Source organism: Artemia franciscana, chromosome 3, assembly GCF_032884065.1.
Source record: "Artemia franciscana chromosome 3, ASM3288406v1, whole genome shotgun sequence".
Lineage (NCBI taxonomy): Eukaryota > Metazoa > Arthropoda > Branchiopoda > Anostraca > Artemiidae > Artemia > Artemia franciscana.
Genome location: NC_088865.1, coordinates 19,638,471 through 19,665,481, shown reverse-complemented (window position 1 = coordinate 19,665,481; position 27,011 = coordinate 19,638,471). Strand labels below are relative to the sequence as shown.

Here is a 27,011-nt window from a genome sequence, read left to right as displayed (position 1 = left end):
ATCCCTACTGGAGCTTTGTTGACACCTGCCTTACAATAACTTGTCTAAGTAAAATACAATGTGCATTGAAGATTAGTGAAAATGGCTGTAAATCCATCTTGGTTTTTTTTTCAATATTTTTTTTTTAATAGTAGTTCTACTCTGGTCGTAATAATGTTCTTGGCTAAGTGGAAAGCACTCTTAGTAAGAAATCCTTTGTCCATGGGGTACAGGTTTGATTCCTAGTATTGCCTGTTTATTTGTTTTAAATGGGGGTCAGTGATGTTAGACAGATCTAAACCAGCTCTAAATAGGCAAATGGAGAAATATGCAAAAGGTAAGCAGGGAGGGTGTACAAAAGCACAAGGTTTCTGGCCCCCAGCCCTTAATTGCAATTCTTGGCCAAAGGGTCACAAAGTGGAAATTAGCACTGCCAGTTTAGACCTTGATGTGTCACTGCTGCCATACTTACTTACTTGCATATTGGTGTTGAGTTGCCCACATTTTATCTTCATTACTATCTAAAATCATTTAGACATTTAGCAAACTGTCTCAAAGCACAATTAGTATTGAATAGTTTTTGGGCCTTACTGACTTTCCCTTTATAGCAAAGGTTTATTGTTGTGTATAATGTAGATATTTTAAAGTAATCAATCATTAAGAAGTCCCTTTTAGTTTTATCAAGTTTTTGAGTAATAAACCTTTTTAATTACCTTAAAATATTTATTCAGGTCCTTTACTATTGGCTGCCCTTTATATTACAATAATGATTGAAATATATTGTGGTAACTAAAAATTTGGATAATCCAACCTATTTTACCATCTTAAGGTTGTTTACAAAGGTGTATGAAATATTTAAGTACTGACTTAGCTACAGAAAACTTCTAGATATAATAAAATGTAAGCAAGATGGCTCTTACTTTGACCATATCTATGGAAGCACTAATGAGAGAGTGGGTCATTTGATGCATTTGTAGGATTGAGTGAGATGAGAAATGAAGTGTAGATTTGATGAGAGATGGCTGGTGAATGTGATGAGGGATGAATGTTTTGCAAGATTTTAAAATTTTGGACAATTTCTCATGTTGACAGTAGAGTGCAGAAGTAAAATTTTGTAATTTTTTTTCTTTGTTTCTGTTATGTTAGACAATGTTGAATATTCTAAAGTGAAGTTTCTTTTTTGTTTGGAATTGTGATGGCCCTAGGGCTTTAGTGCAATACAAATTACTAATGTTTATTCACTTTCTTTAAACAAACACAAGGTCTATGTCTCCTAGCTTTAACAAAGTCTAATGTAATTTTAAGACCAGGGATTTCAAAGTAGGTCAAATGAACTTCTGGTAAAAATGAGCAATTTATGAAACATCTAGATTAAAAAAAAGTCTCTTAGACAACAAAGAAGACAATTGAATAAAGAAAAGTACCTTATATCATAATTGTTGTGCACCCTTAAGATAGAAATGAACAAAGCTTCAATTAAGATTCTGTTTTGTTTAAACAGACAGAAGGGACAAACCTCCAAGCTTTGACAAATACAATCTCACTTTGTGGCTCCTATCTTTTCAAAGGGGACTTTCTTTGGATTTTTTCTATCCAACTAAAACTGAAAAGGACAGCATGATATACAAGTGACCTTCCAATTACCCTACATAGCAAGAGAAAATCATTAAGTTAGGCTATGCTTTATCTCAATCCCCCTCCCAATGTGCAGAAATATGGCTCAAATTTCATATTTTCAATGCATTTAACCTCCTGTCACCTGTTTTTCTAGTTATTGTTTGTCACATTTGTTTAATTTACAGCTACATGGGATGAAGTTAGAGAGACAGATTGACAAAACAAATGAAAAATAGGAAATTTCAGCAATACATTTTTATATTGGGAGGATTGAGGGGTAAAGTAGAGCAAAGTTGAATATAAAATGTGTTACCAGCTATTATTCTAAAAATTATGAAGCATGATTTTTTTTTTATTATGTTTCTTTCTCTTCAGGTCCTTCTCTAGGGCTTTACCAAATCAAACATTCTATGCCCAGAAAAATTAGCAACAAGGTATAGTCTATATACAAAGGCTTATGTTATTTAACTATGAATATGGAATTTATATGGCAATCAGGAACTGGATACAGGCTAAAGCAAGTAAAAAAGAAAGAAAAAACTTCCCTAGTTAGCTCAGGAGACTTTTAATAGATTACTCTTCAGATAATTGCCTATGATAGATAATTTAAATATTTACCCCTGTACAGTAGGGCGTTAAAACAATCTATCACAATGTAAGATACAGTATATTTAGATATGATGCTGATTTACAAATTCCAGGATTCTTTGTTGTAGTTTTCATAATTTTGTTGATAAAGTTTTATATATTCATCATATTTTATTTTATGTCACTAACATTAGCCAAACTAAACTTCTCAATAGAACTTGGATGTGGTGGCTATAATGCACAAGTACTGCAAAATCTTACAACACATTATATGTTATGGTAACTGTTCAGTGAGAAAAAAACTATTTTCCTAGTTTAGCTTAATTTGTTATATTTTTGTTCTTATCAGAAATATTTTGTTAATTTTAGGCAGCTGTCCCCCCTCAAAAAATTCTTAAACATTTGCTGGTTTATACTTAACTAGTATTCTACTGAAAACAAAAATTAATATATTTTGTATTGAAGAAATATAATGCCCTTTGGATTTTTTTTTTATTAAGATTAAGCAGTTTGCTATTTTCTTTTGTTAGGCTAAGCCTGTAATAGTGCTTTATTGTGAAGAGTCAAAATTTGTAGGGATTGCAAAGGCTAGCCTGAACAATATGTTATTACAAATTATTAGGTTAAACTTCTGTTTGGTAAAATTCTAGTTTAGATAAATTTGTATTATCTTGAAAAAGGTTTAGGTTAGGAAAATGAAACTTTTAGGGATGGGTCTAGAGACTAAACTATATCATGGGAAAGTATTTTGGAGCATCTAACTCTACTCTTTCTCTCTCTTAAAAATGTTTGCCTTAAATTACCTTAAATCACATTGTCTAATGAAATAAGGATTAAATCCTGTAGAATTGCTGGTTAGTGATGATGACAGTTGGAAATCTCAATATTTGGTCCACACCCTTAAAAATGCTTGTGTTATAAAAGTGAAACCCTTGCAAAATAAATCTTCTACTTAAATGACAAGAAAAAAGCGTTTTTAGTGTCATAACTTTGCTCAATTTCAATTTATGAAGTTTCCAAGATTTGGAAACTTTCAGGATATACATTTCCCTATATTTAAATACAAAATACTGATATGGCTTAAAATTCTACTCAAATAACAAGAATTGCATTTTCAGAGCTAAAACCAGAGAAACAGAAACTGCTTGCTGAAAATTAAGGTAAGATGTCGTTTTACCAAAATTTTAATAGTTACAGACCAGACCAGTATGCAAAATTCCCAGATTTAAAAACAGAAGAGGGTTATCACATAAGCTTAGCAATAGCTTCTCAGAGTATGTTTTTAGCTATGGAGTAATCACTGAAAGTTTCATTCACCTAACATAACCCCATTCAAAGATAGCAAAAAGTAGCTAAACTGGAATTTGACTGGAAATTTAATCTATAGCCTGGTAGGCTAGTAGAATTCCAAATCAAAACAAAAAGAAGTCAAACTAGAATTTTATCCTCTGTTTAGGGTAGCTCAACAAAGCTAAAGTCTTATCATTTAGGACTTTTTTATAGATAATTTTGCTTTTACAGTATGAATACAACATTTTCCAATATATAACCTGAACAATTTAACCAAGGATTCCACTAATTCAGACCCTTCCTATCTCTTCAAATATACCAGAGAGTATGCTAGATCATTTTTCAATTCTCTCTGATCTCAAACTAATGTGAAATATGTCAAATCCGGAGGAAATTAAGCCAGTGCTAAATCATTTAATTATAATAGAATGACACTCTTAACACTATACGGATGTTTTATGTTTGAAATTTTTTGCCCAAACCAACAAGTAAAAAAAGTGTTTTCGCGAACCAGTTTTGTTTGAGCTCAACCATATGTAATTTTTTTCCGTTTTTGCGTTAAACATACAAGCTGGTTAAACCAAAGCTGTCATTGGTTTAACCAGCTGGTTGACGCGAAAAAAGGCCTTAAGTGGAAGGTCACTTATACTTGATCCCGTCCCTACTGTTTTTACTTGGTTGAAAAAAATCCAAAGAAAGTTCACATTGAAAAGGAAAGAGACCAAAAGTGAGATTGAATTTGTCATAGCTTGGAGGTTTGCCCCTTCAGTCTGTTTAAAGAAAACAGATTCATAATTGAAGCTTTGTTCATTTCAATCTTAGGGATGATCTACATTTGTGACACTTCATTAAATGGTTGTAAAGGGATACTTTTATTTATTTGTCTTGTTTGTTTTCTACATGATTTTTTTAATCTTTAAATTGATATACATTTCTTACAAATTGATTAGTCATACCACAGTTCCATTTGCAAGTTTTGACCTACTTTGTAACCCTGGTCTCAAAACTGCATGTAAATTTATTGAAGCTAGGAAACATAGAACTCCTCTCTGTTTAAAAGAAAATGGATGGACATAAGTAGGTTTTAATACACTAAAGTCCTAGAGCCATGGCAATTAAAACAAAACAATGAAGATTAACTTTTAAATGCTTGACATTACATAAATATAACATTCACAAAGAAAAACCATTCACAAAATTTTACTTTTGTTCTCAGTTGCCAGCCTGAGCAATTGTCCTAAGTTTTTAAACCTTGCAAAACATTCACCAGCCACCTCTTATGACCTACACTCTTGTCTGTACAATTTGCCCATGGTTGGCTTAAAATATCTCTAACATGCTTTAAATGGAAGGAATTTTAAAAACAATAATAGCCTACTGATCAGCAAGAAGAATGTCATAATCAAGAATCTCAAGAATCTTTGTCATGTTCATGTCAAAATAAACAACATTAAAATGTATCAGATGTATTTTGATATAAGATGCCTCAAAGACATTTAGTTAAATATATGAAATGAAGGGCCAGACATTCCTTTTCAATTTATACAACATTTAAAAAGAACAACAATTCAATTTTTTCACACAAAAAAAGCTTGATTAAAAAAAATTAATATATTTTTAACAGAAAGCAGGTGACATCAATGAAATAAAACAAAGCAACAGATCCTGGAGAATTAGCCATATATTTCACTTACAAGAAGGTTGCATAAAAGAGTATTCCTAAATTTAGAAAAACTCAGTGTTATGACTCAATATGTTATGACTCAGTGTAAAGTTCTACTCAATTAACAGGAATTGCCTTTTCAGAACTAAGGCCAGAGAAAAAGAAACTGATAACCAAAAATTAAGGTAAAATGTTGTTTTGTTGAATTTTCAATAGATATAGACCTATCATATAGGCAAATTTCAGAGCCATCTATACCCCTAGCTTCCTATTGCACTTCCTGGCTAAAGGACCACCTGGTCCTTTACTGGCCTACTGACTTAGCCATAGAAGCTTTCTTTTAAACCAATTAGATATAAGTACAAAGGAAGAAATGCCAGTAAGCGAGTCCTTCTTTTTCAATAAATTGTTGATGTATAGATAAGAGTGTGGGTCATGAGAGATGGCTGGTGAATGTAATGAGGGTGAATGTTTTGCCAGGTTTAAAAATTTAATGCAATTCCTCAGGTTAGCAGCTGAGCAAATTTCAATGAATTGTTGATGTATAAATAAGAGTGTGGGTCATGAGAGATGGCTGGTGAATGTAATGAGGGTGAATTTTTTGCAAGGTTTAAAAATTTTATGCAATTGCTCAGGTTAGCAACTGAGCAAAAAATTAAAATTTTGTCAATGGTTTTTCTTTGGGGCTGTTATACTTGTGTAATATCAAGTATTTTAAAGTTAATATTTATTGTTTCGTTTTAACTGCCATGACCCTAGGACTTTAGTGTAATAAAACCTACTTATGTCTATCCATTTTTTTAAAGAGACAGGAGTTCTATGTTTCCTAGCTTGAATAAATTTATATGCAATTTCAAGACCAGGGGGTACAAAGTAGATAAAAACTTGCAAATAGAACTGTGGTATGACTATTTAATTTGTAAGAAATGTAAATCAATTTAAAGGTTAAAAAACAATCATATGGTAAACAAACAAGACAAATAAATAAATAGAAAAATCCCTTTACAACCATTTAATGAAGTGTCACAAATGTAGGTCACCCTTAAGATTGAAATGAACAAAGCTTCAATTATGAATCTGATTTCTTTGTACAGACTGAAGGGGCAAACCTCCAAGCTTTGACTAATTCAATCTCACTTTTGGGCTCTTTCCTTTTCAATGGGAACTTTCTTTGGATTTTTTCCAACCAAGTAAAAACAGTAGGGATAGCATCAGGTATAAGAGACCTTCCACTTAGCAAACATACCAAGGAGAAAACCATGGAGCTCTACACTAACAATTGATGAATTTTTTGTTGATCATATTTTTTACTTACAAATAAGTAGTGAGCATACTACTTGATGCCTCTTTTTATGTTCTTTACAAATATAATAATTGCTTCAATTGCAAATTCAAATTTCAGCACTTTTTGAGCTCTTGAAAATAACCAAAATATTTCTAGTTTTTGGGTAGAAAAAAAGCTTAAAACATTGTTTTGTTTTTCAAAAAAAAACTTTTTTTTTAAGTTTGATGAAGTTTTTTCACACTTTATCACACAGAAGTGTGATGAAGCTAGCATCACTATGCCAACTTATGTTATTAAACTTCCAACTGAAGTTCCAGTGTTGCCGGCTGTGGCCTATTCACAATTAGCCTCAAAAGTTTCCAAAGTTCATCAGCTTGTTCAAACTGTGTCATCGAAGTTGGAGAATTATAGCATTAATTACCCTCAGTTACCAGAACCTGTAGGCTCTAATGCCAGTTAACCACTATTGTTGTCTCTCAAGTGTCGTCTCATTTATCGGATCCTATTAAAATGAAAGACGCTATTGATAAAATCAGTGGCAATGAACTTGTTTCCAGTATTCGCCCTGTTCATGATAAGTGGTACGTAATATTGACAGATCTGCTGCCGAAGACTTCCGTGCATTTGTTCCCGTCATTGTCGTCGGTACGTCAACCAAAGAAATTTCTAAGAAATATTTGGCCATTATAAGAGGTGTTCCAGAGGATTATGCGATTCAGTCTTTCACAAACTGTAGCGGTATTGTTGCTGCCAAAAGACTGGGCTCTTCGAAAACAGTTAAGCGTGATTTTGTGGATTCTTTTGCTAAAGCTGCTTATTTAAAAGACGGTGTACGAATTGGTTTTGAATTCTTTAGACTGAGCGAGTTTAAGGAAATTCCAAAGTGTTGTTTTAAGTGCCGATCGCCCCATCACTTCCAGTATTCTTGTCCCAGTCCTGCGCCCAAATGTGCTCGTTGTGCCGACCCTCATATTAGTAAGACAGAAAATCCATGCAATGCATCACCAAAATGTGCCAATTGCAATGGTGAACACGTGTCCTTTAGCATGTTATGCTCCGTTCTCCGTGGTCTTGCAAGTCAACAAACTTCGAAATGACTTTACAAATTTCAATCATATTGCACAATATCAATGGCACAAAAAATGAAGATACTAGTATTGACGATGTGTACGAGAACTTTGACGTTATCTACCTGCAAGAAACCTTGTTAACTGCCTCTAGCAGAAATTTCCTTCATCAAAGCTCTATTCATTCGGTTTTTACTTCTGATGCAGTTACCACGCGTGGCCACCCTTCTGGAGGTCTGGCCTGTATTTTTTTTTAAGTATTGATCTTTCAAACCCATCCCTTTTTTATTTGGATAAGAATATTCTTGCTGTTAGAGTAAATAGTACTGTGTTTGCTAATGTTTATTTTCCATATAAAAATAATACAGTGGAGTCAATGAATAGATTTTCTAGTACATGCAAGTCTTTAGAGTCCGTGATGAATCGTATCAAGGAAAATAAACTTGATTTTAAAGTTCTTGGTGACTTTAATACGGATTTGGATGAACAAAGTTATCGATCCCGAGAAATATTGGAGTGCATGCCCCCTTACGTGATTCTGAAGAAAAATTTATCATACTCCTACATCCATCGATCTGGTAGTGTTTCTAATATTGATCATATAATCAGATCGTCACAGCTAGAATGATCGATTATTCATGTTGATATTGAGACTGATGACATTGACCATCTATCGCTTTCATTTACTACTAAATTGAAACGTAACCTTTGCAATGTTGCCCCTATTGGGAATTCTAAATGGTTTAAATGTAGTAATTGGAAAAGAGCCGATATTGCTTTACATATATTGTCTATCTACATTGCTTAATTGTATTCGTGTGCCTTATCATCTACTCCAATTGTAAGTATAGGGTAGTAAGCGTGATCTTGATAGATATTATGATGATATAATTAGATGTATGAAAGAAGCTGAAAAATTGCGGTTCCTGAAGAGCGTATTCGTATAAAAACGCGGAAATCTATATGGGCTGCCGATCCTGAATTAAAGAATTATAAAAATAAGGTAAAACTTTGGCTTCGACTTCGGGTTGATTGTGGTAGACCTACAACGGGGTCCGTTGCGGATATAAAGCAGAAAACAAAGACTGATTATAAAAAGTTCCTTAAATCCATTCGTTATAAAGGTATAGATTTGCCAGCCTCTAAAAAGGATTGGTCTAAATTGATCAATTCTGAGAAGCTGGATAAAAGTCATCTTTATAATAGTGATTCGATTTCTAGTTCAGCTTGGTATGTTTACTATTCGGGAATTTTTTCCAAATTTAATTTTTTCGTGCAATCAAATTATTCTCGGTTACTTTCTAAAATTCTTCCGCCTTCGCTTCATCAAGGCCATATTATTCCAGTATCAATAACTGCTGTTGAAAATGCAATTAAGCAATTGAAATCTTCATCCATTGATATTGATGGTATTAGTGTAAATAATATAAATCCAAAGTGTGTTGTTCTTTTGTTTCATTTGCGGTTGTTGTTCCAAATGTGTTTAACATCTTCTCTCATTCCAGATAGCTTTCTTTGTGGAACTGTCACCTCAATTCTAAAGCGGGGAAAACTCCCTTCTCAATGTTCATTTTATCGCCCTATAACCACTACGTGTAACTTGAGTAAAATCCTTGAATATATTTTAACTCCTCATTTAAATGAAAATATAAATTTCGGATCGAATCAATTCGGGTTTCAGTCTGGTATTGGTTGTCAAAATGCACACCGTGTTCTTTCTTCCGCCCTTAAGAATAGCATGGCTGAGGGGTCGCCACTTTATATATGTACTTTGGATCTTTCTAAAGCTTTTGACAACGTAGTTCACAGTCAAGCTTTTTTTCCCTTTTTAATAATGGTGTAAATCTTTCAGTTATTTTTCTTCTTCGTTTTTGGTATGAGAATTCTTTCCTCCGAATTAATAAATCTGGATCTCCGTTTGTCCGTTTATGTAGGGGTGTCAAACAGGGAGGGGTTTTATCACCTAGTATTTTCAAAATGTGTATTTCTGGTATTTTAGATGAAATTAGATCAAATAATTTTATTGGACTCTCAGATGTTTCTTATCTTGCTTATGCAGATTATCTTTTACTTTTGTGTAAAAATAGGCAAGGTCTCTCGTTTATGGTCTCAAAAGTTTCACGTCTATTTTCTAAAATTTATCTTTCTCTTAATGTTGAGAAATGTGAATTTTTAGTTTTTAATGGTCCGAATTTTTCTAATGCTCCCTTAGCTTGTCGCGGTTTTTCTATACCCTTTGTTTCCGCCTTTCGGTGGTTGGGTATTACTGTTTCGAATTCAATTTCTTGCCTATGGCGGTGCACTGTTCGTGATGTTCAAAAGAAAATTCAAATGGCCTATTCCAAGATAGTTGCTAATCGAGGGAAGTATAATAGACATGCACTGGGTAGGCTATATGCTACATTCTGTGATCATTCTGTCCTTTATCTTTCTGGTCTTTATTCCCTTCTAAGGTTAAAAGATGTTAATCCGATTTGGACTTTTTATTTCAGATATTGTAAATTTTTACTTTATCTTCCCCTTTGCAATAGGAAGATAATTCGCAAGTATGATGTCCCTGATATGAGTGCAAAGGTGGCCCTTATGCATGGAAAGTTGTCGGAATCAGCTTTTTATCGTTTATCGCCTCATCATCCTTTGGTCCGTCTGTTCGGTTAATCTCGTTGTAGTGTAGTGTTTTTGTATTTGTAGTGTAATTTATTTGCAGTGTATTTCATTTTTTTTTCTTTTTGTTACTCCACAAGTGCCATAACTTGTTATGATGTGGGTTATAAATAAATTATTATTATTATTATTATTGGTCTCAAACTTATTGTTTGTTTATTATTATTAATCCATTTTCTAAATGTTATATAATCCACAATTATTGATTTTCCACAATTACGCTGGATTAACAAATTTTACAATGTTATGCTGTTTTCTTCTTCCTTGACATCAAATTTTTGGTAAAATTCTGATTTGGTGACTTCTTGCTATCTTGGAAAGGGGTTAGGTCAGGAAAATGAAACTTTAGGGATGGGTCTACCAGCTGAAGTATATCCTGGGAAGGTATTTTAAAGTACCAACCTCCATTCCTACTCCCTCTAGAGGACCCTGAAATTCACCTACATGACAGGCCTATACCTATTGAGATTTTGACAAAACAACATTTTACCTTAATTTTAAGTTACCAGTTGTTTTTTCTCTGCCTTTAGTTCTGAAAATCTAATTCCTGTTATTTGTGTAGAATTCTGACCCATATCAATGTTGTTGTTTTTTTTAATTTAGGAAATGTATTTGCATATATTTAAAACCTTATAAACTTGGATTGAAGCTGAAAACAATTTTGTTGTACTTCACTCAAGTAGAAGATCTATTTTGCAAGATTTCACTTTTATAGCACACATTTAAAATGTCATCAAAGGTCAGAACCCTCTAGAGGTAGTGGAGGTAGGTACTTCAAAATGCCTTCCCGGGACACACTTTAGGCTGTAGAACCATCTTTGAAAGTTTTATTCTCCTAACCTAATCCCTTTCTAAGATAGCAAGAAGTCACTAAACTAAAATTTTACCCAAATTTTCAACTAAAGTATGTGTTTTTGGTCATTTATTACAAAATAATGTACTATGTTTTTCAGGGCCAAAATTTGCTTGGTTAGGTCAAAAAGTTCTTAAATTTGAATTTGTAATAGAAGCAATTATTATATTTGTAAAGAACTTGCAAAAAGGCATCAAGTGGTATATTCACTTTATTGGTAAGTCAGTTATATGAATTGCCATAATTTTACTGATAATTTAGCCTAGGCCTATCACTTGACAATACTTGTAAAGGTTATAGGCTGAACAGTTTAAATTATATTCAAGTATTCCCTTTCAAACTTGTCTAGTAAATGTTCAGTTTTGTCACAAGCTGTCTAAACTGGAATCTATGCTGCAAATCAGCATAGTTTCCAGTTTAGAGCACATAGAAATGCTAATTCTAGAAGTGTGTCCTTTTTTCTAGCTTTTTAAAATCCATTTTTTAGCTTTCTAAAATCCCCCTTGAACAAACTAAAATGTGTAAAGTGGGCAGGGTTTTGAAGCCAAGCAAAATGTTGGGGTTGTACAATAGGAATGAAATTATATTTTAAATACTATTTCCAGTCATTACTGGTAATTTCTGGTCATTTCTCACTGGTTATTTGTAAGTCAAAAATATGAACAACAAAAATATTAACCCCCAACTTGGCTAATTTGCAAATATATAGCTCAAATTATATATTTTCAATGTATTCTGCAACCTGTTACTTGTTTTTCTAGTTCTTGTTTTGCCATAGTTGCTTCAATTAACAAGTACTAGGGTTGAGGGATAAATTGGCAGAATCAATAGGAAAAATGTAATTTCCATGAACGCCAAATTGACACAATTTGTGTCAAAATGACACAATTTCATGTTGCATGACACAATGACACATTTGGACAAAATGATGACACAATCAACGAAAATGACACATTTTTCAATAAAAAATTACACAATCGACAAAAATGACACGTTTTTCAAAAAAGTTACACATTAAAAAAAAAATGACATATTTTTGTCATCCTAGTCTTGATTTTTAAATGGTAATACAAGAAAAGTAAAATTTCAATTTTCTACCACAAGAAAAGCTACAAATTAATGGAAGGGAATAGCGCTGCCTAACGGTGGCAGTAGTACACAAACAGTGCAGAATACAGGACAAAAGCCATCACCGTATTTAAAATTTGAACCACGCAAAAAAACAGCCATAGGCGGAAATTTCAAATCAAAATGCACGCTGAATACTTTTTGATTGAGTATTTGATGTAGCCAACTGGAACGTACTTAATAGTAAAAATTAAACAGCATGCAGTTTACCAGAGCTGTGTGCATAAGCAGCAACTCCCATTTTTAGGAGTACAGGAGGGGTATCCAACCTCGGGCAAGATTACAAATTTCCAGAGATGTCTTTCCTTCAGAATAATCCATCTGGCCTAAAAAGGCACCAAAAAATATGACAAAAATACTAGATGGCTTACATATTGAGTTAATAAAAAGCTTAGCAAATAAAGCCAATTGCGTATAGAGCCGATTACAATTACTACGTCATATGAAAAGTATATTTTCAATTTGCTGTCGGAATTGATTGTCCCTAAAACTTTTATAAATGTAAACTTGCCTTGTTGGCCGCCAAGACACAAATTCATAGAGTATAACATTAATTTAATCGAATGTTTCTATTTCTTTCATGACGTCAGAAAAAGGTCATGATCCCAAGATAATAGGATAAGGTTAAGTTTACTCCTTTTTGAACTGATTACATATTCAAAACTCTAAATAAAGATTTGACAATTAAATATGATACCACTTGTAGCAAAAAAATATGACATATTTTGTGACACATTATGGAATCTGAGATGACACAAAAAGCACATTTTCGGAAAAAATATGACACACTCCTTAAAAAAAATTATGCAGCCGTGGTAATTTCACCTATAGATTTCTATATTAGGAGGGTTGGGGCTAAAGTAGAGTAGGGCTGCATGTAGAATGTGTTAGTTATAATTATTATGTAAATTATAAAGAATCACCTTTTTTAACAGGTTTTCTTCTATTGCCCTATAGCCTAGGTCCTTCTCTTGCCTTATACCACATCAAATATTGTATACCCAGAGACAAATAAGTAGCAGCAAGCTATGTAGACATTAGCATATATTGTTTAAGTGACTTCTCTAGTGCTTAACTATGACCCCTCAGTAATATTGACAAGAAATGAGTAAGAGACAAAATGAAATTTAGGCTAAATAGTAATCAGGAACTGGATACAGGCTCAAGGGGCCAAAAACAGGGCTGGGTAAATTTATAGCAAACAGTGTAAGTGGCTTTAGTATAAAATGAATATACCACTTGATGCCTTTTTTATGCTCTTTATGAATATAATAATCGCTTCTACCAGAAGTTCAGATTTAAGCACTTTTTAACCTAACCTAAACTCACCTTGTTATAAATAATCTTATCTCTGAGAAAATGTAGCATTATTTTATCAATGGAAAAGATGGCGATGGGAAAACGTAGTATTATTAGTTTCGTCTGACACGCGGTCAGACATGTATTTGTTGTTATCTTTTAGGGGTTAAACTGGGATAAGTGGAAATGCAATCGGACAAGTAAAAGAACACGGGTACATAACAATGAAACAGAGCTGTGTTTCTCTTGTCTCCGCCGACCCACGCGCGGACTACTTTGGAGATAAATATCGTTTTTCTTTGTCCGCTAGATCTCTGAAGTCGTTTTTGTTGCTTCTACTTACCTAAGTCGTCCGCTGGCGTGCTAAATTTTTATCCGCTGTGAATGGGGCCGACGTCCGTCGGATCAATAGAAAGAAGCACTGAATTCAAAACTTCTGAAAGGTGAAAATTGAAGTAAAGAGGAAAAGTAAAGAGTAAAGAAAGGAAAAGAGGTAGGGACTTAAACAAGACTTTAAAAACAAAACCTCCAAATAGTTCCATTTTTTATTTCTCACAGTTGCAGTGAGTTATTAGTAGTAATGTTGTGTATCTCATTAAGATGTTATGAAAGGGATATTTAGAAAGTATCTTGTTTGCTTTGTTTATGTCATTTAGACTATGATGAGTGTGGCTTCAAATGTTATCTAGACCTATCACTCTTTCTATTTGTTAGCTTTTTCTGAATGTTAACAATATCAGTTTTAAGCTTTAACTATTTCATAATAGGTGTTTAAGAGATGTATGTATCAGGAACATTACACATTTAATGAAGGTATTTAGAAAATTTCTGATGCTTTGCAGCAGAGAATACTGATTTCAATTCATTTTTTTTTGCACTATAACAGAACTCTTTGGAGAATTCTTGAGAGAAATCTTTGATCTGCTACTGGGTTATAAGTTTTTTTTACTGGGGGATAATTTTTTCCATGTCATCAAATAAGTATATATTTGGAACTGCTTCAACAATATTGGAAAAAACAAAAACAGTTTCAATACAATATGGCAAAAGTTATGCAAGTTTGGTATGAATCTAACCTCAGAAGTTTGACACTGATTTTCAATATGCAGCACATTATATTGCACAACGTGATTGTTGAGCCTCCTTTGTGAGGCTCAACTTATTGGCTAAATTACATAATACTCCATGACCTTGATATGCTATTTTTTCCTTAATATGAACTCAAAATGTTAAAAAAAAACAAGGGTCTTTTGAAAATGGTTTTGAATTCCAAGGGTCTTTTGAAATTGATCATTTAAACAAAAGAAAAATTTACATTTTAATATGTAAAATCTAGGATATCAAAATCTTAGTTTCTCAAATATCATGGCATGCATAGCATAAACAAGTCCCATATCTGTTTTAGATGGACCTTCCAACATGGATCCAATGTTCGGAATGTAGCAAGATGTTCCAATCCGAGAGTGAGTTTGCTGGACATTCCTGTCAATGGACAGTTAGCCTTTATGCAGAACCAGGTAAATTCTACAACTGTCGTGCTAGAATCAAATCTTCATGTGACTTGAGAGCTGTTTGGTGATTGAAAAAACAATAAGGCATGAATTTGAAGAAACTAAGAAAAAGTATAAGCTTAAAATAATTGCTCAAAATTAATAGAGAAAGGAAAATCCCAACCTTCCTATCCTGCCTACTGGTAATAGGCCAGCACTTGGATCAACATTTTTGAGGTAGCCATTTTGTTCAGCATACTTGAAAGGCCAAACACTTTAAGTTACAAAATTTTGCAGGTAGGGGGGAGGCATATTTTCTGCAGATGGGATCTTCCACAGGGAGGGAAGTTTGCAGGGAGTGAATTTTACACTGAGGGAATTTGCCAGAATTCCTGTACAAAATTCGCCATGTCTTGCTTTCCCTTTGTCTTCTCAATTTAATGCATTGAGATGTTAAGGGCAATTGTCCAGTGTAAATTTTTACCAGGATTGAATTGTCTAGAAAATAAATCTGTAGAGAGGAGAGATTTTCCCATGAAGGTGTAGCCAGATTTCCTGGCATTTATTAAAAAACGATCAGAAAATAGATAAACAAAATAAAGTTTTTCTACTGAAAGTAAGGAGCAACTTTAAATATTAAGAGAAACAGCAATTACTACATATATGACAGGGTTGTTCATTCTCAACAGCTCGTCCTTAATGCTTAAGTTTGAATTATGTCCCAATTCTTTAAAAACAACTCCTGAAACACTATGTGTGTTTGTTAAATAAGAACAATAAGAAGCTTTTTTTTAAAGTACTAAAAACTTTAGCATAAAGAGCCAGGTGCTGAGGAAGAGCAACCACCTTATATACATAATCATTTCTGTCCGTTTTAAGCTTTTGATGTTGCTCCTTACTTTCATTTGTATAAAGTTGTTTTTTATAAATTTGTATAAAATTTTTTATATATGTTTTTTATAATATTATTATAATTTTATAATGTATTTTGAATTCCAAGCTCATTTATTCGGAATAAATAAGTTCCAGAAGTGGCATGACTCAATTTTTTTATGCATTATTCTTTGCAAGACTCATGGACAAAATGGAACATTTTTATAGGTTGATATAAAACAGCTTTACGACAAAAGATAAAAGTAGACAAAAAAAAACTAAAATTTAACCCAGTTTATACACCTTATAAGCGTCTGGCTAAAGGTGCTGCACCTTAATAATTTGGACAAAATTTCTGGGATCATTGACAAATTGTATAACTGGTATTACTTTTAAGCTTCTTCTTCTTTGAACCTGAAGGCTACCTTTCTGCTCTAAAATTATAACCCTTAACTTCTAAAGGCTTCCAATTCTGACAGTCCTTAAATATTTAGTATAATCCATTTTTAGGCCCTGAAGACCCCTGTATTGTTGTTGAAGATCCTGGTACAAAGGAAAACGTGATTCCTGGAAGCTCTTGCAAACCTGGTAAATCTTAAGATTATTTCACCACAATTAAGGGAATGGGATGTTCATACAGTTTATTTTCCAGAGAAAGGGGCTGGGAAAATTCAAGAAAAAAGCAGTCTAGGCTTTAAAATTTATTAGAATATGAAAAAAGGGACTGTATTGCTTATATACATTGGGAAAGAGAAAACAACTCTTTTTTTTATTAAACCTAGGGGTATTTGCTCACCCAAGGTTTTTTAGGGGGTTCAAGCTTCCATCACAAATGACTTTTTTGAAATCCTAGCGATTAAAAGCACCAAATACTGACATATTCGTCATAGTTATATTGTGCTATAGAGCTTTATAGAGTCTATCTTTTAAAATAGAATCCATTCAAAAAAGAGCATTGAAAATAATACTTGGACCAGTATACACCACTTACAAAAATGGGCTGGAACAACATAAATTTTTTTTTTAGAGACTTATAATTTTTTTCACAAACTTATTATGCGAATTGGCTGTAAATGCCTGAACTCTAAGATCATTCAGTCATACTACCTGAATGCAAAAACTCCTCAACTGATAAGAAGGACACATGACTAAACAGACAGAATGCTAATAAATTAGAGCTGACCCAATATCCATTTTAAGCTAATGAAAGATATAATGTCATTTGTCCTTTATTTTATTGAACATTGCAATTCTTATATTTTTTTTATTTGTATTCAGTTTTAATTTTTAATGAGATTTGATGAGTTTTATGACATTTAAGGCTTGTTTTTTTAATATGTATATTATACTTTATTATATCATTCCTACAAAGAGACATTTATATGTCTTGAAACGGTTTTGTAGCCTACTCATGCTAGTACAGGCTATTTTTTATTTACTTGCCCTTGAAACCTCAACATTTTGAATATTATACTGTGCCTAATTAATCTGGAGTATTTCAAGTTAATGATGTGCAAGCATTTTGTCCACAAAGCTAACTTTCACATTTTACAATACAACTTAACTTTTTTACAATTAAAACTTTTTTTTTTAGGCATTTGGTTTGGACGAAAAACAGAGGATGACAGGGCTGCAACAATTCAGCTTCTGAGCATAATAAAAAGCTCGGAAATGCTCCCAAAATTCAAAGGAAAAGGCTTTGTTGACAGTTCTACCTGGAAAGTTGTTGCTGGACTTGTAAGTGAAAAATATGACCTTGGGTCTAACCCCTGCAGGAAGGTTCAAGACCGTTATAATTATTTGCTAAAAAACTACCGAGCTTGGAAAGACAATTCCACAAAGACAGGTGCTCGCTCTCTAAAGAAACCTGATTTTTTTGACGAAATTGATGACATAAAGAGGGATGATCACAGCGTGTCTCCTAAGTTAGTGCTCGATTCGACCAAACGAGCTGACCTAAAAAAAATGAGAGAGCAATTGGGAGAGCCAAGAGAATCAGCTGGAGAAGGTTCTAGTATGCAGGAGGAAGGTGGAGATGAAGAAGAATGGAGTCACTCGGCTGAGCATAAAGGCCAAAAGTTTCAGACTAAAGGACAGCCCCCCCCTTAAAAAAAAAGAAAAGCGGTCAGGAATCAAAGATGCATTACAGTTACTTGAAGTGACCACAGTTCTTATGCAAGAGGACAGTGAAAAGGCTAACAAATACAGGAAAGATATGAAAGACCTATATGAAAAAGACATATACATGAGGCAGGAGGCATCAAACCGTCTTCTAACAGTATTTGAAAGCTATGTAGATATAATGAAAGACAGAAAGCAGAAAAGACGTCGGTCCCGAAGTCCATCAAATTAAACTTGTGCAATATTGATGTCTCATTTACTTGAAGTTTTTACCTATACTTTGTTTTTTATTACCTATATTTTTACCTATACTTTTATTTTTTCTGGTACAATGAGAAGTCAATATGCCTTTATCCTAAGTTTTATGAATAAAAACTCTGAAATTTCATGTTTGATTTAACTAGCTCATTTGTTTTCAACCTTTAATCTTTAAGCTATTTTAAAACCCAATGAATAAGTAGAACAATTTAGATTTCTTTTTGTTTACTGATCAATGACAAAAATTGTATTTTTACACTCATAGAGTGTAAAAATACACTCTATAGTCTTGGTAGGATGTAGGATAGGAATGTGTCATAGATTTTCCATGAGAGAAGCACGTTTCTGCTCTGCAAATCTGATGTTGGTCCTTGAAAATGTATCATTGCAGTAACCATCAGTGTTCACTGTCAAAGGTGTAGTGTCTTCACTAAATTGCCATTCTTCAACAAGGTCACCATCCATAAGACATAGGTTGTGTAGGACACAACAGGCCATTATTACATAGGGCATGAACTCTAGGCTTACATTTAAATGTTGCAACACCCGCCAGCGACCTTTGAGCAAGCCAAACGCATGCTCTACTGCAATACGTGCAGCTGAGTGTCTATAATTGAAGTGTTTTTGTTGTTGCGTAAGCCTTCCACTGTCACGATACGGTGTTATCAGCCATGGTAACAATGGATAGGCAGAGTCACCCAGAATGTACAATTCCCTATTGGGGAACCTGCTGATAGGATTTGATGAAGTGTCTTCATACAGCCCAGAGTTTCTGAAGACTCTAGCATCATGTACACTCCCTGGATAACCAACAAAAACATCAATAAATAATTTGTCACTAGAAACCACTGCTTGTAGTATCATAGAGGTCCAGCACTTTCTATTTGTATAGCTATGTCTGTGTTTTTCTGGGCAAGAGATCTCAATGTGGCAGCCATCAATGGCACCTACAGCTCCAGGAAATCCCTTGTTGAAAAAACCTTGCTCACTTGATCTTAAATGTTCATCAGACTTTGGCCATGTAATGAATTTATGCTTAATTGCTGTCAAGAACATGCAGAATTTGTGTACACATTTAAAAACAGTTGACTTGGCAACACCAAATAAGATTCCACCAACTCTCATTGAATCAGGGTTTGCCAAGTACCACAATGCAATGAGGATAGCAGTCCCCATTCTGACAATCTCAGTTCCAGATTGTGGAAAAGTAAATTCACCCTCCTCAGCATTCACTGCTGCTTTTTCCCTAGGGTAGAAAAGTTCCATTAGGTCTTCTTTTGATCTCATCACCTTTAACAGAGCATTGTATGTTTGTCTTTCAAGCCTGAAATTTTCTTTGAATGTTTTATCTGACATTTGGTTGACAACACTGACAAAGTCATCAACTTTTGTGTGAGCTTCATTCAAACATTCTACAGCTATTTCTGCTGCAGCTACAATATCTGCTAGAGAATGAACTCTGATATCTTCAAAAACTTCACTTGGAACAGGGCTGTTAAGAAGGCTGAACATTTCATAGACTATATGCAAAGGTAGAACTTCTTGGTCTTCCATTGGGCCTGCAAGAAAGCAACAATATTATCTTTTTTTAAGCCAATGTAATATATGCTGAAAGGGAGGTCATTCTCAAATTTATATAGGCTAATATATATGATATACACTAGAATTACAGCCATCATTATGATGGAAACCTTATAACAAAGAAATGAATTGTTTAAAATTGTAATTTTTAGTTAAGAGCTATTTGTAGATTTGTGAGTCTCAGATTTTCAACAAGAGTCAAATATTGCTTTCAAGAACTCCTAGGTAGCAGATTCCATGATTTACAGAAGTTGGCAACAATGCAGGTATCTATACAGTAACGAAAGTTCATTATAAAGATGGAACATAGTTACTAGCACCACAAAAGGGGGAGAGTGAGATCTGAGAGGAACTAGAATTCTGGTGACAATAAACCTCCTATCACATGATATGTAAAACCATGCAGTATTTCCTACAGAGTTGATTAGATAACCCAATCATATGTATCTGCATGCAGATTAAAAAATAATCCTAATTTTTTTAGTTTGAAAAGCAGATAGATCAAATAATTCTCTCACAGCATTGACTTCATTATCTGCAGCTATAAGTACTAAAATCTGATGTAGAATAGAGAATTGTTTCAAAGATGTCTTGTTTTCCACATTGGTAGTCTTTTTCTCTTGCACAAATTGATGTGCCAAACTGTGCAGTTTCTTGAAAATGCAGTGTTTTATCCATCATGTAATGGCACCATGCAAGTTTCCTGCATTCATCATTGCCATATATTGCCAATGACATGTAGAAGTTTGTAATTATCATTTGATTTGAGTGAATAGGCAGGCAAGGAAAAGTTTACCATCTCTGGAGCCTTGAGACTATAAATTATAAGTATTCAATGGAAAAGACAGAAACTTGCATTGCTTTTTAGGTTACCTATGCTATGTTGTTGGCAAACCATGGAAAAATGCAGAATTGCCCCCTGGACCCCAGAAGGAGGCTTTAAAGTAGCTTAGGTCATACTACATAATATTGTTTGTTCTGAACCATCACATTTTTTTTCTAGAATTTTATACCTTCCATGGAGACTTGTGACTCCTTTTTACCATTAACATTCTTGTGTGGGCTCATTATGCTTGCTAGATAAATAATAGCCAAAAGTACACCTATGATGGAAATGAATATTTAGATAGTGTTGAGCTAAAAATCATATAGTATGTTTATTTCCTAGCTACTGCACTATTCACCTCCAGTACTAATTAGGGGCATACTTCCAGAAGGGTTGAATAATGCAATAGTCCAGTTAAGAACAAACATGTCCCTAGAGACAGAGTTTGAACAGCAAATATAGTGGTAGGTTTCAATCTGGTATAACTCATTAGTTCTCATTATTTGACAGATATGATTAGATATCTTCATAGGTGAATACATGACTGTCCATATTATTGACTTACCAATAAAGTGAACATACCTCCTGATGACTTTTTTATGCTCTTTATGAATATAATAATTGCTTATATTGCAAATCTAAATTTAAGCACTTTTTGACCTAATCTAACCCAACCTAAAATAACCTTAATATAAATAATCTTGGCACTGAGAAAATTTAGTATTATTCTGTTGAAAATAACCAAGAAAACAGTGCTGAAAAAAAGTAGCATTATTTTGTCAGAAAACAACCAATAACTCATATTTTAATTGAAAATTCATCATTTTTAAAAGCTTGAAAAGTGCTTAAATGTGAATTATGCAATAGAAGGAAGTTGCAAAAAAAGGTATTGAGTGGTATCTTCACTTTATTGGTAAGCCAATAATATGGACAGTCATATATTTACCTCTTCATCTGTTGTCCACAACACAGAAGAACTTATTTCTCACAGTGCATTATTTAGTCTGTTGAGTTATAAAGGTGCAGATTTGATGCCCAATAGAGGTAGCATATGGAATAACTAATGCCTCAATAGGACAAAATTACATTCACTTTAGCCTAGCCTACTGGGAAGTACAACTACACCTGTCCTTTATAGGCAGCTCTCCTGCACCTCTACTTGTGATATTTATATTTAGATAGAATGGACAGCAAATATAGTGGTATGCTTAAATCTTGTATATCTTGGTTTTCATTATTTGACAGAGATTATTAGTTATGTTCATCTGTTGTCAACTGTCAAAGGCTGGTCAAAAAAGCAGGAGAGCTCACCACAACAAAGAGCAATTTATTTCTCACAGTGCATTATTTAGTCTGTTGAGTTATAAAGGTGCAGCTTTGATGCCCATTAGAAGTAGAACATAAAATAACTTATACCTCACACTATAGGCTATTATATTCAGTTTAGCCTAGGCTGCTTGGTAGTACAGCTACACCTTTCTAAATCTTTCAAAGTTTATTAAATCTTTCAACGTTTTCTTGGATTTGAATAGTCTGCTTAGTCCGTCGCTTCTTCACGTTTTTCTTAGCACTGCCAACTGATGTACGCTATTGTACTCTCCGCTGCAAGAAAAACGACTTTTTGGATCTCCGCAATAGGTCAGTCATCCGTGCGGACTTTAAGAGAAACACAGCTCAGGTAGGGGCATAAAAAAAATTCGAAATTCAAATCTAACAAAACGTGACATTGATGGTTTACCGCGTGGCGTTTATCTAATCAATGGTAGCCACTGAGCCTAGACAATTGAGCAAGGTATGCATACAACAAAACACATGAACTTCATGCCATGACGCACTGGAGCAAATTATCCCCGTATGAAGGAGCATTAAGCTTAGTAATACACAAATCCTCAAGGCTTGAATTATGGGATGCCTAGAAAAATTTGTTCGAATCTCAACTGTAAATATTCTTTTTCAATTGGATTATAACATTCCCTTGAAACATGACATGGTGCCCCAACATTATAAATATGAGTGTAATATTGTGGTGCCTCAATATTGTTGGGTTGCAATATCTAAGAACAAGAGTTTGTGTTTGACTGGATAGGTTACAAAAAATCAAATGCAAAGCACAAAGCCTTGACACAGGCACTTTGTTTTAATTCAAATAGTTCCTATGTCTCTAATTTTGGTTCTTGTTAATTAAGAAATTTCCTTCTAACACTTACAAAGCCCCACTTTGTTCTGTATGTTTGAGGATGGATCCTATCTTGTAAGTTCAATCAGTCATCACATAACTTTTTGTTGGAGATCTTGTGGAAGGGACCATACCATATACTTAACTTAGCAGTAGAAATAGTACCTAGGCTAGGCAAATCAGGATTTTGCAGGGAAAGTCATGGTCAAAACCAGGTGTCAGTTCTAGCTCATCTGAGATATTCATTTGCACTTTCAAAGTCTCAAATATGATTTGTAGTCCACTTAGGCTGAAGCAAGATTTGGGTAATTTATTTTTTCTGCCTATGAACTTGTTGGATGCAGTATGAAGAATTTGAACCTTTTATGTTTACTAAGCTGAAGAGTTATGTTATTTTTGCATTGGGTGTGATTATAAAATATATGCTAACCTTCTCTTTGGTATTGGGGAGTCCACTGGCATAAAACAACAATATCAAAGAGTTGATTAAAAATATAGAACCCTTTGACTCTGTTGGCCTACTAGGCTACAGTCAATAAATACATTGAAATAATTATGCTTACATGGTAATAAAAGAACATTGTTACTCTTGATTTTTCCTTTTTTTAGATAGCACCAATCAAATTCTGTTTTGGGAGTATGCCAGTCAACCACAAATCCCTGATTTTTGGATACCATTATGTCAAACTCTGAGTATATCTGACATTTGACATAGCCTATGCACAAAGCTGGATACCCTATGCCAAATGCTGGATAGCTGTTGGTACCCTAACCCTGAACTACCTCACTACAGATGAATTATGATTTGTGAAATTCTGACCATCTCTCAAATCATGAATAGTTTATTGGGTCACAGTATCCAGCATTTGTCATACACAATAGATATACCCAGCATTTGACACAGGCTTTCCCCAAATTGGGAGTTAGTGACTCCCCCCTCACAAAACCTCATCCCAAGACAAATTTCCTTGCTATTTTCAATTGAAATGCCACCTTGAACATAATCAATGTTATTTGGGTTATATTAACTCCATTTTTCAGTTTTTGTGTAAGCAATTAGTTATATTGTAAAATTGGATCTGAATAGCCATATGCATCAGTAACAACAATCAGTATAGGCTCAAGGTGGTATCTTTGTTTTTCTTACTAACGTTTGGCAGAAGTCAGCCTGTTTGGCTTTATTCCTGAATGAACATTCTGAGTATAATAAAAAGAAGCGATTGTGAAATATTCTTTTGATTTTTGTTTGTTTTAGATGAGCAAATAACAGCCTTCTATTAACTGCTTTTTCAAGCCTGTTGAGAAACATCTACCTTAAACCAAACTGCAAATGTTAGTAAGGATCAGCCTCTCATTCCTAAAGGCCCTATTTCTCAGCCCTCTTGCAACAGACAAGAAACTGAAAGTTCTGAGAACAGAATTCCAGAAATGATTAGAAAAATAAAAAATATATTGATCAACAATAGTGATACCACTGAAGAAGACAAAAGCTCATATATTTCAAAAAATATTAGAGGCCAATCTTCCCATCTTGCTATGAGGAGGGTGTTAGTGACTCAGAGGTGAGGCAGTCTGTAAGTCTTGACATAGAAAGAGAAACAGAATGTCACCCAAAGACCTCAATTGTAGATGCTGTTGCTGATAGTCTTGCATCACTCCCAAAGACAAAGAATCATTAGTTGCTTAGGAATTGGTTGCAGAAGCTCAATGTTAAAAAGCTTCCATAGCAAAGAAGAGTGCCAGAAGTAAGAAATTAGACAAGAGAACTGCAATGTTGGGACCCAGCTAAATACCCACCCTGCTTGCTGTCTGTGGTTATTGCATAGTGCTTATTTATTGCTTGCTTTTGCTTATTGCTTTATTTTTTTTATAGGTGCTTGGGTTTCCAATTAAACTTAAATAGAAGAATTGTTCATGGTGTCAGAACAATGGACCCATCTACACCCTCTCCATTCATCAACTGGAACCAGCCTAACTTGAAAGATGCCTGGACAAGGTTCTCCAAGCATGTGGAGTTAATGTTCAGTGGCCCCTTGAATGGAAAATCTAATACAGTGAAGTGCTCCTACCTCCTCATATGGGTAGGAGAGAAGGGCAGAGACATTTTTAGTACCTTTGTTGTTCCGGATTCCAGTGAAAACAATCCAACTGAGTACCTAAGACTGTTCAAAAACCATGTTGAGCCCTCTTCCAATCCCATCTTCGAACGCTTCAAGTTCCACAGGCGGAACCAGAAAGAGTTTGAAACCATTGAACAATACATTACTGATCTCAAGCTAATTGCACAGAATTGCAGCTACAGCCAGCAAGATGAGATGGTGAGAGATCAACTCATTTTTGGGCTGAAGAATGATAGGCTCAGAGAAAGACTTCTTGCTGAAAGTTGGAGCCTAACTTTGGACAGAGCTGTCCTGATATGCAGAACATTCCAGGAAACCCAAGCACAACTACAAACCATGCATGATGAAGCAAAGCAGACTCTCAAACAGGAAGTTGATGTAGTTAGTAGGAGAGTAACTGATAGCAGAGCAAACAAAGATTGCTATTTCTGTGGTGGCCCATACAGTAATGAACACAGATGCCCTGCAAAAGGAAAAAAAAATGTTCGAAATGTGGTAGATTAAACCACTTTGCCCGTGCATGTAGGAGCAAATCAGTCCATAATATCCAGCATGATCGACTGATGGTTGTTGAAGACTGTGTGGCAACCTCAGAATTTTTCATAGACTCCATAGACAGTGCTGCTGAGAGCAGCACGATTGCTACCATCAGACTAGTTGAACAAAACACTTGTGTGAACTTCAAAATCGACACTGGCGCTGAAGTCAACGTGCTACCGTCACAAATCTATAGCATGCTAAACCCACAGCCATCTACGCTTCACACCTTTGATATACTTACTTCCTATTGTGATGGCAAACTCAAAGTACTAGGAACCTGCAACCTGAAACTCCAAAGAAAAGACAACCAAGATCCAGAGGTCCACAAATTCTACATCGTCAGTACCGCTAAACAACCTCTCTTGTGCAAGAACTCAAGCGTCTCACTAGGCCTGATCAAATTCTTGAATGAGGTTACCAAGAAGCCAGATCAAACTGTCGACAGAATCCTTTCTGAGTACGAGGACGTTTTCCAAGGGATTGGAAAACTAGAAGGTAAATGCCACATTTACTTGAAGAAGAATTGTCAGCCTACAGTACAGCCACCAAAAAGGATCCCTATATCCATGCAGGATCGATTCAAAGCAGAGTTTAGCCGTCTCGAAACCCTTGGCGTTATTGAGAAAGTATCAAAACCGACGGAATGGGTTAATTCAACAGTCATTGTTGAGAAGCCCGACGGAAGTCTCCGTTTGTGCCTGGACCCTAGAAACCTGAACAAATGCATCAAGAGACCGCACTACCCAATACCAACATTTGACGATGTTGCCATAAAATGCGCCAATTCCAAGAAATTCTTTAAGCTTGATGCACGCCATGGCTATTGGAGCATGGAACTCGACGATGAGTCAGCTAATCTAACTGCCTTTAACACAGCATTTGGAAGGTTTCGCTTCCGGCGATATCCCTTTGGTCTGAATTGCGCCCAGGACGACTTCCAAAGAAAGATAGAGGAACTATTTGCTGAGCTTATCGATACGGCTGGTCTGGGCCTCCTTATCGACAACATTGTTGTCCATGGAGCAACAGACAAGGAGCACAACAGCAACCTGGAGAAAACTTTACAAGTCGCGCGTGAAAAAGGTGTTCGTTTCAACAGAGAAAAATGCATCTTTGGCAAGACAGAAATTCCATACTTTGGGCACATATTGACCTCGGAAGGTATCAAACCAGACCCAAATAAAAATTTTGCCATTCGCCAAATGCCCAAGCCTAAGGGACCTGAAGAGTTACAATCGCTGCTGGGTATGGTCAACTACCTTGACAAATATATCCCGAATATGTCAACATTGAACCACCCACTCAGAACTCTTTTAAAAGAGCACAGAACTGACGGCAGTTTCCAGTGGACCTCAGAGCACAACAAAGCGTTCGCCAATGTCAAGAACAGCATTTGCGAAAACCTAAAATACTTCAACCCAACTTCTGAGGATGTCGTACTGAAAGTTGACGCGTCGCAGCATGGCCTTGGAGCTACATTAACGTGCGACGGTGGAATCTGTGCCTTTGCATCAAGATCGCTTTCATCAGCCGAGCAAAAATACTCACAGATTGAAAAAGAAGCACTGGCCATTGCCTTCGCATGCAAGCATT

The 27,011-nt window shown here is 34.7% G+C and overlaps 3 protein-coding genes across 4 annotated transcripts in view; 2 read left to right on the top strand and 1 right to left on the bottom strand.

The window, feature by feature from the left end:
• The first annotated feature begins 13,959 nt into the window (after positions 1–13,959).
• On the top strand, positions 13,960–18,298 carry LOC136024985 (uncharacterized). Of its 2 annotated transcripts, none has more exons than XM_065700595.1 (3): positions 13,960–14,950; positions 16,307–16,384; positions 17,391–18,298. In XM_065700595.1, the coding sequence occupies exons 1-3, from the start codon at positions 14,839–14,841 to the stop codon at positions 17,903–17,905; spliced, it is 705 nt and encodes a 234-aa protein (XP_065556667.1). In that variant the 5' UTR covers positions 13,960–14,838; the 3' UTR covers positions 17,906–18,298. The 2 variants fall into 2 exon arrangements, with proteins under 2 accessions (XP_065556667.1, XP_065556668.1); XM_065700596.1 differs by lacking the exon at positions 13,960–14,950 and adding an exon at positions 15,015–15,055.
• Positions 18,299–18,377: 79 nt separating this feature from the next.
• Positions 18,378–22,189, bottom strand: LOC136024984 (uncharacterized). The gene is made up of 2 exons (XM_065700593.1): positions 21,999–22,189; positions 18,378–19,734 (listed from the first exon to the last, which is right to left on the bottom strand). Exon 2 carries the CDS (start codon positions 19,727–19,729, stop codon positions 18,491–18,493), a length of 1,239 nt encoding a protein of 412 aa, XP_065556665.1. The 5' UTR covers positions 19,730–19,734; positions 21,999–22,189; the 3' UTR covers positions 18,378–18,490.
• A 105-nt stretch (positions 22,190–22,294) lies between these two features.
• The window catches only part of LOC136025488 (uncharacterized), a 45,169-nt gene continuing 40,452 nt past the window's right edge, over positions 22,295–27,011 (top strand). Inside the window, exon 1 of the mRNA XM_065701520.1 lies at positions 22,295–22,374. The gene's annotated coding sequence lies outside the window, so the exon portion shown is untranslated. The remainder of the gene's footprint in view (positions 22,375–27,011) is intronic.